This window comes from Drosophila melanogaster, chromosome 2L (assembly GCF_000001215.4).
Source record: "Drosophila melanogaster chromosome 2L".
NCBI classification, from domain to species: domain Eukaryota; kingdom Metazoa; phylum Arthropoda; class Insecta; order Diptera; family Drosophilidae; genus Drosophila; species Drosophila melanogaster.
In genome coordinates, this window is record NT_033779.5 from 5,141,297 (window position 1) to 5,155,276 (window position 13,980).

A 13,980-nucleotide genomic window follows, 5' to 3' on the forward strand; every position below is an offset into this window, starting at 1 on the left:
TTGCTGCCACAAAGAAACCGCCTCCAAAGACTCGGAGCTCAACCGGAGGTGTCAGCACAGATGATGATAAAGACGAGGCTGATGTTGAGATTCAGGTTGAGCTCAGCGATGTGAATGAGGCGCTTTTGGATCCCATTGCCCACGAGCGTGTCAAGAACTATCGTCGCATAGTTCGCTTGAATAGCGCCCATGTGGGCAAGCTGAATGAATTAGTTGCTAAGGTAAGAGTAAGGTCTATTCCTACACAGGATCAAACAGGTGGCGGTCTGCATGGCTATGATGTTTTAAATTGCTTGTTATGCTTAGAATATAACTTGTAACTCAATTTAATTTAATTGCGTGTTTGTTTTTACTAGGTGCAATCCCACTTGGGTGGTTTGACTGCATCCGTTAGCGAACTGGAGCAACAGCAGAAGCAGCGCGCCGAGCTGCAGGATTGGGTGAAGAAGCAGCAGAGCTCCGTCTCCGACTGGATGATGCGTCCTTGCAAACTGCGCCCGGAGGCAGCTCAACAGGAGCTGGTGTCCATGAACGATTTGCTAAACTCCATCGGTGACAAGCGGTCGCAGTTGATGCTGGAAATGACAGGATCATGTAAGTGTTAGGTTTAAGATATACGCTAGCTAATAGGTTTCATGTAAAGTTTTGATCCTTGCATCAATCCTGTGACTCCCGTGATTTTATTATCTATTTTCCCCTACATCAGTGGGCGACGAGGATACCGATTTGGACGATAACATTGACAAGCTGGAATCTGAACTCATGGATGCCATTGCCAAGAAGCAGGCTGGTCAGAATGTAATCGATGGCTATCGCCAGGGAATGGCTGATGTCCAGAACTGGTTCGATACACTGATCAAGCGCATGGACGTTTTGGATCGCGGTTCGGGTTTGAATTGTGCCCAGAAAATGGCGGCCATTAATGAGATCAAGAACGAATATGAGCTTCAAGGACATCCCAAGATTCAGGAGCTCAAGGGCAAGGCAGCGCAGGTGGCGGAGGTCATCAGCAATCTCGATGGTCAGCAAGTGGAAGAGCAAATGAAGTCACTGGATCGTCGCTTTGCTGATCTCGGCAAGCGCATCGATCGCAAGTCTCAACTCCTGGATGTGACCAACAAGGGTGTGGAGGGAGCCAAGGGCGAGATCGATCAACTCCAGAATTGGGTGAAACAACAGATTGAGGAGCTGCAGGCACCCAAACCATTGGGTTACACTCCCAAGGATGCCGAGGCACGCCAGCAGAAGATCAAGAGTCTGATGAAGGATGCCGAGGCCAAGCAATCCCTGGCCGATGTCCTGGAGAAGCGTGTGGCCAACATGCAGCAGGAATTGGAACCTGTTGAGTACTCCCAACTGGAGTCCGCATTGCGTAATCTCAACACTGAAAACCGCAATCTATCGGGAGTCCTAAAGGCTGAATTGGATCGTGCTCTGGAGGCCAGCAAGGCTCGCAAATCCCTGGAGAACGATTTGGACAAGGCACGCCAGTGGCTGAAGACCAAGATCTCCGAGGTGCGCAAGCTGCCCGTGTATCATCCACTTACCTCTGCTGAGATCGAGAAAAAGATCCAGGAAAACCGGAAATACGATGACGATGCCAAGCAGTTCAATGACAGCGTTTTGACTGATGTTCAGCGCCAAGCGGCTAACATAATGAAGGATTGCGATGATGCCGACAAGGCTGCGCTTCAGCAGATCCTGGATGAAATCGCTGCCGACTATCAGACCCTCAAGGATGAGAGCAGCAAGAGAGGAAAGTCTCTGGATGATCTCCTGCAAGGTCGCAAAGCCTTTGAGGATTCCATGAAGAACATGGGCGATTGGTTGAACGAAATGGAAACCGCCACCGAAGGTGAGCTACGCACCACCAGTCTCCCCGTTTTGGAGGAGCAGCTGGCCCATTACAAGAAGCTCCTCAGTGATGCCGAGAATAAGGGCGGCCTCATCAACGATGTTTCGGAGCAAGGAAAGAGCATCCTGCCCACACTTAGCAATGCCGATAAATTGAAACTCAACGATGATATCAAGAACATGAAGGATCGTTATGGCAGAATCAAGAATACCATCGATGATCGCGTGAACGCCTTGGGTGATCACATCAAGAAGTACAAGGATGCCAAGAGCAGGTTGGCCGAGTGCAGTCAGTTCTTGGGTAATATTCAACAGAAACTCAGGGAACTCAATCGCCCGATTGGATCCAGGATCGAAGATGTCCAGGACTTGTTGGGTGCCTATGAGGGAATTCTCAAGGAACTCAAGGACAGCAAGAGCAAAATGGGCGATATGCAGATGGATGATTTGCCCGAGTTGCAGAGCATTTTGGCCCAGCAGGATGATATGATTAAACTGATTGAAGATCAGTTGGCCCATCTTCGCCAGCTTCTGCTGCTCCGCGAGCAGTTTATTGCTTTGATTAATGAGATTATTGCTTTTATCATGAAGTACACCGATGTTATCATAGACATTGAAAACTCACCTGATAGTCTGGAGGATAAGATCAACAAGTACGATGATGTGATTGTGAAGATTCAGGAGTGCGAAGGTGTCTTGGCCTCGGCCAATGATAAGGGCCAGAAGATTGCCTCCGAGGGTAATGCTGCCGATAAGAACAGCATTACAGAGCAGTTGCAGTCCCTAAAGAATCAGCTGCAGAATCTCCGAAAGGCGGTAGAATCGCAGCGCCAGAAGCATCAACTCCAACTGGAATCCCACAAGAAGATGGCCGCCGAACTGAGTGAGATCCTCGATTGGTTGCACAGCCACGAGGGAGCGGCTAAGTCGCGTCCTCTACTGGATCGGGATCCCGAGTCCGTGGAGCGCGAGCTGCAGAAGCACCAGTCTCTCAGCCAGGACATCGAATCCTATCTAAATAAATTCAACAAAATCAATGATGGTGTCAAAACGGAAATTGGAATGCCAAGTTCCCTGTTGGAAATGCTCTCCGAGGGCAGATCCCTGGTGGCTTCACTGCCCCATGAATTGGAGGAGCGTGAAAAGTATCTGAAGAACAACCGCGACTCTCGTTTGGAGTACATGCAACTGGTGGCGAAGTTCAATGACTGGGTCCATGAGGCCGAGTTGCGCCTGCAGAACAGCCAGCATGGCATCGACTACGAGCACTTGGTCCAGGATCTCGACGAACACAAGATCTTCTTTGGCAATGAGGCACCCATCCGTAACCTGGTGCACAAACAGATCCAGGAGGCCGCCGATAAGATCTGGTCCTCGCTGAACAACTACGAACAGTCGGAACTCTCGGCGGAGTTGGCTCAGTTCCAAACCAAGTTGACCAACACACTGGCCAATGCCAAGACCCAACAGAGTGAACTGGAGAAGGAGGCGGAACGCTGGCGGGAATACCAACAGTCAATCGATCGCGTCAAGGCCACCATCGAACGTACCAAGTTCGTTGATGAGCCCGTCCAAAATTTGGCTGGACTCCACTTCAATATCCAGAAGCTGTCGCACGCCATTGGCAATGTTCAGGTGAGTTTGTTTAGGAATTATTGGGTGTATCTGGGATAGTAAACGCATTATAAACTTGATGAAATCCTTTTCAACGAAAGAAAATGTTCTACCATTTCCGATTAAATAGTTCATTTATTTAGGTTTCAACTTTTGTCGTTACTTAACATAAAAACCCAACATATTGAAGGCTCTTTTGTATGTATTTAGGCAGTCTTTTGAATAGCCATGAATATTCAGCTGTTCGACTGCATGCTGTGTGCATATAAGTGTGCAGTCGAAGAACCAGTTTTCCAAAAAATGACACATTGCACAAGGATGTGCCACTAACTTACATACATATGTACATATGCGAATGTATCGCCTTAAGAGCAACTTTATGGAGTGGCACCATAAAAAACCAAAGTGCAATCGTTTTGTATCTTTTGCGTTTCGTAGCAACGATTTTGCCGGCCGGCAAAAGCAAATAAAATGCACTCTTGACTCGCATTCATATGCATTTAAGTGCTCCTCTCTTCGTTGGAAAGCCTCCTCTCTTATTCACACTAAATATAAAGAGAGATTGCTTTATTTCTGAACTGATAGTTGTTTATTGAACACGTTGAGTTTGTTCATTTGTTTACTTTCGTAAGCTTTTACCTTGGGCACTCATTAAACTTTTAACCTACTAGTTCACTATTTGTCGAGCTTATCGTTCAGTCGTCTGTCGTCGGACTTCCAGTTCGATTATAATTATTCAAGGCACTGGGCTCGATTTTTATGCTAGGCAACTGGAAAAAACAGCTGTTGTTGTTGCTGCTGCCGCGGAATGAATTAAGCTCATGACATCATCAGCAGCGGCAACACTGTATCAAGCAACCAGTTTTGAGCCAGGGATGGATAAATCTTTAAACTACAATTTGATACTTAAAATTTTTGGATTTTAAAAGATAACAATTTATAATTAAAAATACATTTTTCAACTGCTTTTCTGTATGATTTTTCGTATTCCATTTTGTTGGGATATTTCTAAAGGGCTTTAAAATATTTTTAAATCAATTTATATATTTTTTATATAATTTATTCAGATACGTCAGTGCCCCCATATTTTAGTTTTTGATTTAGCCCTGGTTTTTCAATGAGATATTGAGATACAAATGCTAAGTGCTCGTTTGTTGGTTTTTGCTGAGTGAGCTTTAAGAGCACCGGCCCTTTGTCCTCTCTTTCGGCTCTTTTCTACACAGCTGTTTGGTTGTTGTACTTGTTATTCTTTGTTGTTTTTGCCTAGCAGGGCATGCCGGCAATTGTTGTTGCTGCCAATTGTGAAAGAGAGAATGGCAGCAATACAGAAAGAGAGTGACGTGCACACGGTGGCGTATGCGTAATATACATATTATATGTGCGAAGCCCAACTTTGACCGCCCACGCCCACCCAAAAACGATGTTCAATACACATACATTATGCCAAATGGTTGAAAAAAAAACGTGTTTGCCCGGCTTTTTTGCTCTCTTTCGACCCGTTCTCCGGCAAACTAAGAGAGATTCTAACTCGTGCTTATTTGCTTTTGCTTTTGGGGCTGTTGGATTTTTTTTGAGTTCCGACGAATTCACTTCAAGTTGAGACGTTTATCTGTGCGGTTGGCAGCGTATTTTAGACTCGTATTCGCGATTCGTACCATACATATATGTGTATAGAAAGAGAGCAGAAGAAAGAAAGAGGAGAATCGCTACATTTGTTAAATTTGAATTACCCGTTTCGTTATAAAAAATTCGCCATGTGTCTTCGGCAAGGCGCAAATTGAAATTGAGCAAAAGTAAAAATACAACAAAATCGCCAACCAGATAGACATCGATATCGAAAAGCCAACGGCTAACGTCATCAGCCATTTAAAATCTATAAAAGACCAATAAGAAACCAAACAAAATAAAATAAAGGCCACAAAAGGAGGCTACACTCGAGGTGTGTGTGTGTGTGTGTGCGTTTGTGTTTGTATAGAAAAATCTATAAAATTTATATATGAATTAAGCAACGTTTGCCTTTCAACTCCGTGGGCCAGGCATATGTCAGAGTTGAAATAGGGCACACTTAGCAAACTCTAGACCAAAGACGTAAAACCGGAATTTCAGATATACCACTTACATATATGTATATATATTTTGTACCAACCGCGATTCCGGAATCGTCGTTACGTCAGAATCAATTTCATGCCGTTTGTTTTTTTTTTTACCTTCGCACATTCACATTTCAGAGCCAAAACAGCGACTTAACGCTAGTCAACCAGCAGGCCCAATCGTTGATCCGCCAGGCGGACGCTCGCAATCGCCAGCTGATCGAGCAGGATAACGCCGGACTGAATAGATCTTGGCAGGATCTGGTGCGCAGCCTGGAACAGCGACGCGACAACCTGCAACAGTTGGCCGAACATTGGGACGGCTTCGAGAACAGCCTGCACGCCTGGGAAAAGGCACTTGGTCGACTGGAGGACAAGTTCCGCAATGTCGATCCGACTGTAAGATCCCGACGTCACTTGGAAGATACGAAGAATGCCATTCAGGTGAGTTGCGACATTTTCGGGTGACACTGGGAAAAAGTCACCTGAGGAGTGTATTATTTTAAAAGGGGCTTGGATTGGATTCAACATATGAAAGAGTAGATTTCTTTATTATCATTTCTTTATTTTATTTAAAAATATCCCTCTCTTTCATACATTTGATAACAAATCATGTTCATATCACAGTGTGTTTGCACTTGGGGGGCACCCATTCATTCAGCTTCGTTGTGGCAAAACCGCCCTCCCTTGGGGGCTTTTATGTTTGTCAAATATTTTTACCAATATCCATGCATAAACACATTCCGACAGATATGTAAGTGTTAGATATATATGTATGTAGTATATTCGTTTATTGTATAGCCGTGCCGACATCAAGTTCATGGTCACGTTGTGGACCGGAGCTTGCGCTCTTGTAGTTTATCACGCTCTTCGGACTCTCTTAAAACGACTCGAGCTTCTCGAAAGCCATGGAGCAGCTGAGTTTTCGAGGCAGCTCCAAAATATACATAGCCAACGATGTGTTTTGAATGATTAACACGGAAAGCCACTAAATCACAGCAATCAAGAGTGCGAATAGCGAATAACAACAAAACAACATTCTAACTTTCGGTTTCGGTAGACTCTTGATTTTAGCTAACCTACAGAACCAGAGATACTCCGATGATTAATGAGCCATAAATAACTTGAAACTGTTTGCATACACCTGATTTTATTTATATTTACATATTAATTGCATTATTATATTGTAACTTCACGAACTCGAGTTAGTTAACTAAACCAGCAATTATCATTTGTAGTACTTATCAGCAATGATTTGAGTGATTTGTAGGCGAGTGAAATCACTGTTTGGAGCGATAACAACTTTGGACGCTTGTTTTCAATCGGTCAACTAAAAATAGTACGAATACACAAATTAAGTAACTGAAAAAGGAAGTCCCACCTCAACGTCAATAGCAGGCTTTCAAATCACATTTCAATTGAAGCAATTTTCAGCCATAAAAGCTAGGCCCGTCCAAATCAAACTAACGATGTTGTCATACACGTCCCATATAAAGCAGCATTCAGCGATAACGAAACAAAAAAAATGAAACCATCAAACTTGCCAATGATAAACAAAGACAAACAAACACTTAGTTAAGGTTTTAGTTTGTCTTTTCGAAACTATAAATTGTATTTCTTTTTTGTTTCATGCTTAAACCACATATTTCATCTTCTCGATCAAATAACCTCAAGCTCCAAAAGCTGCCAAGTCAAGTCAACAAATTTATTTACTTTTATGCGGCGGTGACCTTCCAGAAAAACTGGAAATAAAACCGAAATTGAGGGAGATACACAAAAAAGAGATCTAGAATGTATAGCATCACATAACCACACCAAATGAATCATAATTGAACAAACATTGTAATTAGTAGTAATAATTTCTTATATTTTATAGGAACTGCGTGAAGAATCAAATCAACTTAAATCATCACATAAAGAAATCGAGGCGCTCTCTAAATCCATCCTCACATTCCTTGGGGAAGTACACAAACCCTCGGCGGAGGCCATACAGGCCAAAGTGGATAAGTTAGTTGAACAGCAGGCCAAGTGAGTACCCACCGAACTTACCAATTACCAGAGCCATATACCTTATACTACTACATACCAATGTGCCTAACTACGCGTGACTGGGGACCCAAAAAGTGAAAAAAAAATGCCAAAAACAAAACACAAACAAAGCTCCCAATCGAAGCGTTTAATTCCGGAAATTGTATTGGCTTGCATACATTATATCCAGCTGCCAAACTTGTTGCCTAATGAAAATAAATGGCAATTTAGAGAACTTAACTGGTTACAGATGAATATCGCAGCGGCTTTCATGTTTATATCACACTCATATTTAAAGTGCTATGAGGCAATATTCTAACAGAACTTTTTACAGCTAAACTACATACTTATAAGGTTTAGTTAGTTAGAGCTCTAAAAAGAAATGCTTCTCGCCTTTTCAAACCTTTTACTTGTTGCTTGGCCCTCGAAATGCCATCTTATAGTTATAGTTGAGTCGAAATCTGACGTCAGACCAAGTGTTACGCTTCGTTGTCGGCGTTGTTTTGTGTGCATTACGTAAGCCGAGGCTTATAGTTTTTTTTTTGTACCCCTCTCAGTCTGCTATTTCCCGAAATAATTGTTATTTTCATTGTTCTGGGAATGAGCCGTTTATGACGGAAAACTCTTTATTTTTAATCACTTGTTTTCTCTTTGTTTTTTTTTTTTTTTGGGCTATCCCGGTCTTCAAAGAACTGTGCCAAAGCTTCGGTCTTATCAAACGCGATAGGGTTCTTAGGAGCTATTAGATATATATATATATATATTACGTGTAGTATGCTTTTTGCTTTTGCGATAAGCTACACAGCGAAAGAAGAATTCTTACTTGTTTTTATCGGAAATGCCTAATATTTATTTATATATGTGTTGTTGCCTGGCGCTAGAAAAACACAGAAACTGTGCCAATATGCCAATTCATTTTATTGCTCTTGTTGTTCATTGTATCTTTGAAATTCTTGTGGATTTTCTTTCGCTAATTAATCACGTGCCAAAAGTTTGGCAACATGTTGCCAGCAACATTTGTATATGTTGATAAGCCACGATATTCGGATCGCGTAAACACTTTTCCGCTGACAGCGCCCCACATTTCTCCCATTTGGCCTTTCACACTGACACAATTTTTGGGAAGCTCACCGGCCCCTCGTTTTCCCCCCAAAACTATTTTGTTTTATTTTTACACACAATTTGTTGTTTTCTTGACAGCAGTCTGCTTGAAAAACGAGAGCAGCAGCTGTGTCTATAATTTTCCTCAAATTTTCCCCGCATTTTCCCTCAAAAACTCACCGCAATGTGCGTAAGTTTTCAGTAGGCTTAAAGCGAGTGAAATGACAAATGTTTTGACTGCTGCCAGACGATGACGGGTTCTATACATCATGTACAAATTCGATGGATAATCACGTTTCACTGTTGATTGATTAAATAACAATCGAATATCATTTCGATGTACATCACTTGAATGATATAATAATAATATAATGTCATTCCATTGATTACCCAGAGGCTTCCCCTTTAATTCACTGAAGTATTTCTTCCTTTAATTGTGATCACATTCAAATGTGGCTGTCCCAAACTGAACAAATAAACTATGCCATCATCGCGCCAAAAAGAGTGATCTAATATACCTCCAAGCGGCATGTCATCGATAATTATATAGACACAACTGAGATATATTGTATATCCCAAAATGCGTCGCAAAATTTCAATGCATTTACACACTTGAGATATTAAACACATTGTTTCGGCATGCAAAAATCTAATCAGCAAAAATACATTAAGTCTCTTGCGTTTTGTGGGGATTTAATAATTTATTTTTAACAATTCGCGGCGTTTGTGAGCGTGTTTATCTTGAAGGCGACAATTAACTCCATTAGCGAGTAAATTTGATTTTTGCACAAATACTATATAGAGATTTTAAAGCAGAATATAGGTATATATATATAGGTACATATATGCCATTGATGAAATGCCTGAGAGGAAACAAGCTAGGCAATGTGAGCAGAATGTGTAAACAAAAAGCCGAAAAAATCATAAAGAATAAGTAAATAAAAAGCACAAGTGAAAATTGAATTTTTTGCTTGAGTTTTGGGTGACTTCATCAGTAAGAAATGGTAAAAGTATGAAGAAAAGGTGAACTAAAAACCATATGTGCAACTTATTAAAGTGAATGACAAGCGAACCACTGCCGACTTGCAGATTCACTAACCTTATCAGGTGTATAAGCCATCATTAGGCACCCAAAGAAATCCAAGTTTAATCTGAGATTTGCATATGCATTTGCATGAACAATTTGTCATTCGGGTAAGGCCGAAATAAAAAAGAGAAAATCATAAATAACAGACAACAACAGAAACGAATAATAATAAAAACTTTGACCAAATGAGGTAATCGGGTAATAATAAGTATATTTTCGCCACTGTTAGTCGTTAACAGAGTGCTGTTAGCTTTTTCGTTCCATTCAACTGCTTTGCTCTCTCCTTTTCTTTTTCCGGTTCTCTCGAGTGGTAGGTTTATTGCCGGCTTTTCTTATCTAAACCGGTGAATTGGCATTATGGTCTTATCAATCAGCCCTGCATTTGGTGTACTATGTTGCCCTGGAAAAGGGTGAGAGTTTCCTGCTAAGTTCGTTGATTTTAGCCGGTTTATTCAATGTCAAGCGATTTGGCCATAAAAATAATAGCTTTCAGTTCCCACTTTTGCTCAGATATTTCGGTGTGGTGAGTTTGGGCTCTTAGCAGTTTTCGTTCTTTTATTTCCGCAGCGCCTTCGTGCGCCATTAACGATCGACAGCCGACGAAAGCCGAAGCAAAGTTTTTGGCAATTTTTAGCGTTGAGAATTCTATTCAAATCAGTTTTTATTTAGAGTTAGTTGCAAGCGGACGTGTTTCTCAAACTGGATGGCTGGAAACTAAATGAAAGAGCAAACGAACGAAGCGACCGCAAATACATATACGCATATTTTTAAATCAAATTAATTAACTAAGAAGTAGTAAAGACCAGAGAAGCAGCAAAGCAAAAAAAAAAAACACAATCAAACCGGCGCCCCAAGAATACAAGAGAGAGATGTATGACAATGGATATATATTCTTTTGGGCCAACGGCTGCTAATCGGAATTTACATTTCTTCTCCCCTTCGATTCTTTCTATTTTCATGTTGAAGTTTCGAACGCCGCTTTGTGGATTACCAGGCGTATACGTAACGAGCGAACAGCAACGAGTCCGGGAATTAATTTTCCATTTGCAGCGTCTGCTTGGGTTTCACCGCAATTCCGCTTACGGAATTGAGGCACTGGAAGTCAAGCAGAGTGCTCGCAAGTTCCAAAAGTTGAGCACACTTCTGCCTCCAAAAGTTACAGGAGGTCCGAAAGTTGTCGCCAACGAGCCAAAATCGCAGACCGAAGACTGAGCAGCAATTAAAAATTGTGTAGCTAATTGCCGGCCACTTACGCACACGTAGTTCAAGTCGTGAAAAGCATAAGGTGATTAATTTCCCACACATGAAAAAAAAAAATAGAAGAAGAAGATAGGAATCGCGTACTTAAACGAGAGCTGTTAGAAATTTTGCAAGACTTGATTAAGTCATCGTAGATATGCAAAACATCACCGGTCTCTGGTACTCGTATTGTCATATACTCGAATACCTGCCAGGGTCGTCAGGTGTGTTTGTTTTTGTTATTTTCGCTTCATTCGATTCGCTAGAGAAACGGAGAGAAAGAGCATATTGAATCGCAGGCGTTTCTACTTTAAACGATGACGTAGCCAAGGCGACAGAAATAGCCAGACCCAAATGCTTATCGTCGTCGCTGTGGGAATGATTACATTCCTACTACCGCCACAATTGATCAAACTATTTTTCGTAAATGTTTTGCTATATTTTGCGATTTGTTTTTATGCACACTCTCGTTTCGTTTTGGAACAACACGCGCCAATTTATACCAATACCATTTGCCTTTCACTTTCACTCGTGCTCGCCACGGCATTTCTAGCATATTTTGCCATTTAAATTAGAGCCGCGTACTAAATTTAAATCGTTAATTTGTACAAAATGGCAGCCGACTGAAAATAGCGTAGAGGAAAAATAATTTTCGTATTTTTTTTTTTTGCTCTTAGATTTATTTTGCTTGCCTGTCGGCGGCGGCGGCAATTCAAACCCAAACAAAATTGAGCAATTCACTAGTTCGATATTTGTTGGCTGCGAAAAATGACGCCGAAATAATTCTGGCTAGTTTATAGACGAGTATCGTTTATTTCCGCTGCCCGATTTTCTCAGTTTCGGCGCAGCGCATTTAACAATTAAATTTGAAAATGTGTTCAGCCGACTTTTCGGTCAATTGGCCAAGAGCCAGAATGTGAGTTGACTTGGCCTCATCTTGGCCAGCATTTCGCTACGCCACTCGGTGTCTGTAAAGGGCAACAAACGTTCCATTAACGAATCCGTCATTCCATGCCAAGTGCAATGGTTGGACATGAAAATAACGAACAAGTATGAACAACGTGATGCTTGAAGTATACCTCAAGCGCTTTTGCTTTGGGCCACCAGGGCGTATGAGTGATATGCGTCATATGCTGGAAATACGGAGCGGAAATCAATGCGAATTTCTTTATATACGATCCATGTTACTCATTGATTTAATGCGTTCACTGCAACGCCCCAATGACGTCAGCTTGTCTACGGCCGAAATGCAAATCGAAAAAGCAAAAAAAAAAAACATAAATAAATGAGGGGAATATAAATTTAAACATGCGCCGCTTTTAAAAATACACCCAAGCTAAAACTATAACAAAAACAAGACATTTTGAAAGTGGTGCGTGTCCAAGAAGCGTTAGGGAATACATGTATTTATTTTTTTTCTTTCTTTGGCGGCTTTTTAATGAAGAAAAGTTTCGCTCTTTGGCTCTCAATGGGATCAAGGCGATTTCGAATTATGAGAAATGTACGAAAAACTTTTTCGAAAAATTGCCGAGGCCCAAGCAAATGTGCTCGAGGCATTTCATTTAGAAAACTCTCTTGTAGCCAAACGGCAGCATTCATTTTTCACGGAAATCTTCGCAGCCTCGAGGCCAAAGCCCAGTGGATCTTACACACAAACACACATATATATATATATATATAGCGATTTATATATATATGCGCAGCAAAAGAACATTGAAAACTTCAGAATATTTCAGCCTTTTGTGCCAGCAGAATAACTTTTAGCACCACCAAATATCTCTATAGATAGAGGTCTTTCAGATCTCTACGCGTGTACGGAATAGAACTTGGTCTATGCCATCAGGAACCGCGTGGTCTTCACACTGTCTCCCCATCCACAGTGCATGCCATTGAATAACGTGCCCCTGAAACTTAAAAAACCGCTCTGTTTCCTTTCAGATTGAACGACACTCTGCGCGATAAGGAGCAACAGGTTAGCAAGGATCTCGAGGAGATCGAGCAAGTCTTCCGTCGCATCTCGCAGCTGCAGGACAAGCTAAACGCGCTTCACGAGCAACTACAATCGGTTCACGTCTACGACGAGCACATAGCCCAAACGGAACAGCTCCTCATCACATTGAACAGCCAGGTGCAGCAGGCCGCCGAGGAGAGCAAATTACTGGTGGCCCAGACAACGGCCCACTACCAGGCCAAACAGAATCAGCTGCCCAGCGATATTGCCCAGGAGTTTACGGCTCTTGAGCTACTTGCCGAACGCGTCCAAGTGACCATGGAGACCAAAGAGAAGGATTTCAAGCGGGCCAAGACCGTGCGCACCGAATATGTGGACGGTGTGGACGAGGTGCAGCGTTGGCTGCTCCAGGCAGAGGTGCAGGTGCAGGAGAGAAGCCTCACACCCACACAGATGAAGGAGCTGCTGCAGCGCATTAACCACGAGATCACCGCCATCTACGAACGCTTCACCCTGGTCAAGACCAACGGTCAGCTGATCATCGAGAACTGTCGCAACAGCGAGGAGAAGACGCTGGTGCAGACGACCATCGATCAGTTGGCCGCATCGCTGGCCCAGGTACGCGGTTGGCTGGATGAGAAGAAGCAGGCGGTGGGCGATAGTCTGGACGCGTGGACGAGGTTCATGAACCTCTACCAGATCGTGATGTCGTGGGCATCCGAGAAGCGCAACTTCATTGACCAGACCATCGAGCTGCGCACCCTGCCCGAGGCACGCAACAAATTGAACGACTATGTGACGTCTGTGAAGAGTATTAAACCGATTGTGAAGCATCTGAGCGAAATGGACAAGGAACTGGAGCACATTGGCCAAGTGACGACTGTGGGCGATCTCAAGGACAAACTGCAGGAGGCCGAGGATGCGAAGATATCCGTGGAAGCGGTGCTGCTAGAGAGGGTAAAGTGGCAATCCAACACCATCACTACCAGAGTGGAGGAATTTTTGGGGAATCCATC

The 13,980-nt window shown here is 42.6% G+C and overlaps 1 protein-coding gene across 11 annotated transcripts in view; it reads left to right on the top strand.

Annotated features, from left to right (window-relative positions):
• The window catches only part of Msp300 (Muscle-specific protein 300 kDa), a 106,126-nt gene that overhangs the window by 40,420 nt on the left and 51,726 nt on the right, over positions 1 to 13,980 (top strand). For 5 of the 11 annotated variants that reach the window (NM_001201767.2, NM_001201768.2, NM_001201765.2 and 2 more), the window contains 6 exons: positions 15 to 221; positions 357 to 594; positions 707 to 3,489; positions 5,697 to 6,002; positions 7,435 to 7,586; positions 12,952 to 13,921. In NM_001201767.2, coding sequence (NP_001188696.1) covers positions 15 to 221; positions 357 to 594; positions 707 to 3,489; positions 5,697 to 6,002; positions 7,435 to 7,586; positions 12,952 to 13,921 — 4,656 coding nt within the window. Of the gene's footprint in view, positions 1 to 14; positions 222 to 356; positions 595 to 706; positions 3,490 to 5,089; positions 5,408 to 5,696; positions 6,003 to 7,434; positions 7,587 to 10,452; positions 10,646 to 10,740; positions 11,060 to 12,951; positions 13,922 to 13,980 lie in introns of those variants that run through there. The other 6 variants (NM_001201766.2, NM_001273162.1, NM_001201764.2 and 3 more) reach the window with 3 other exon arrangements.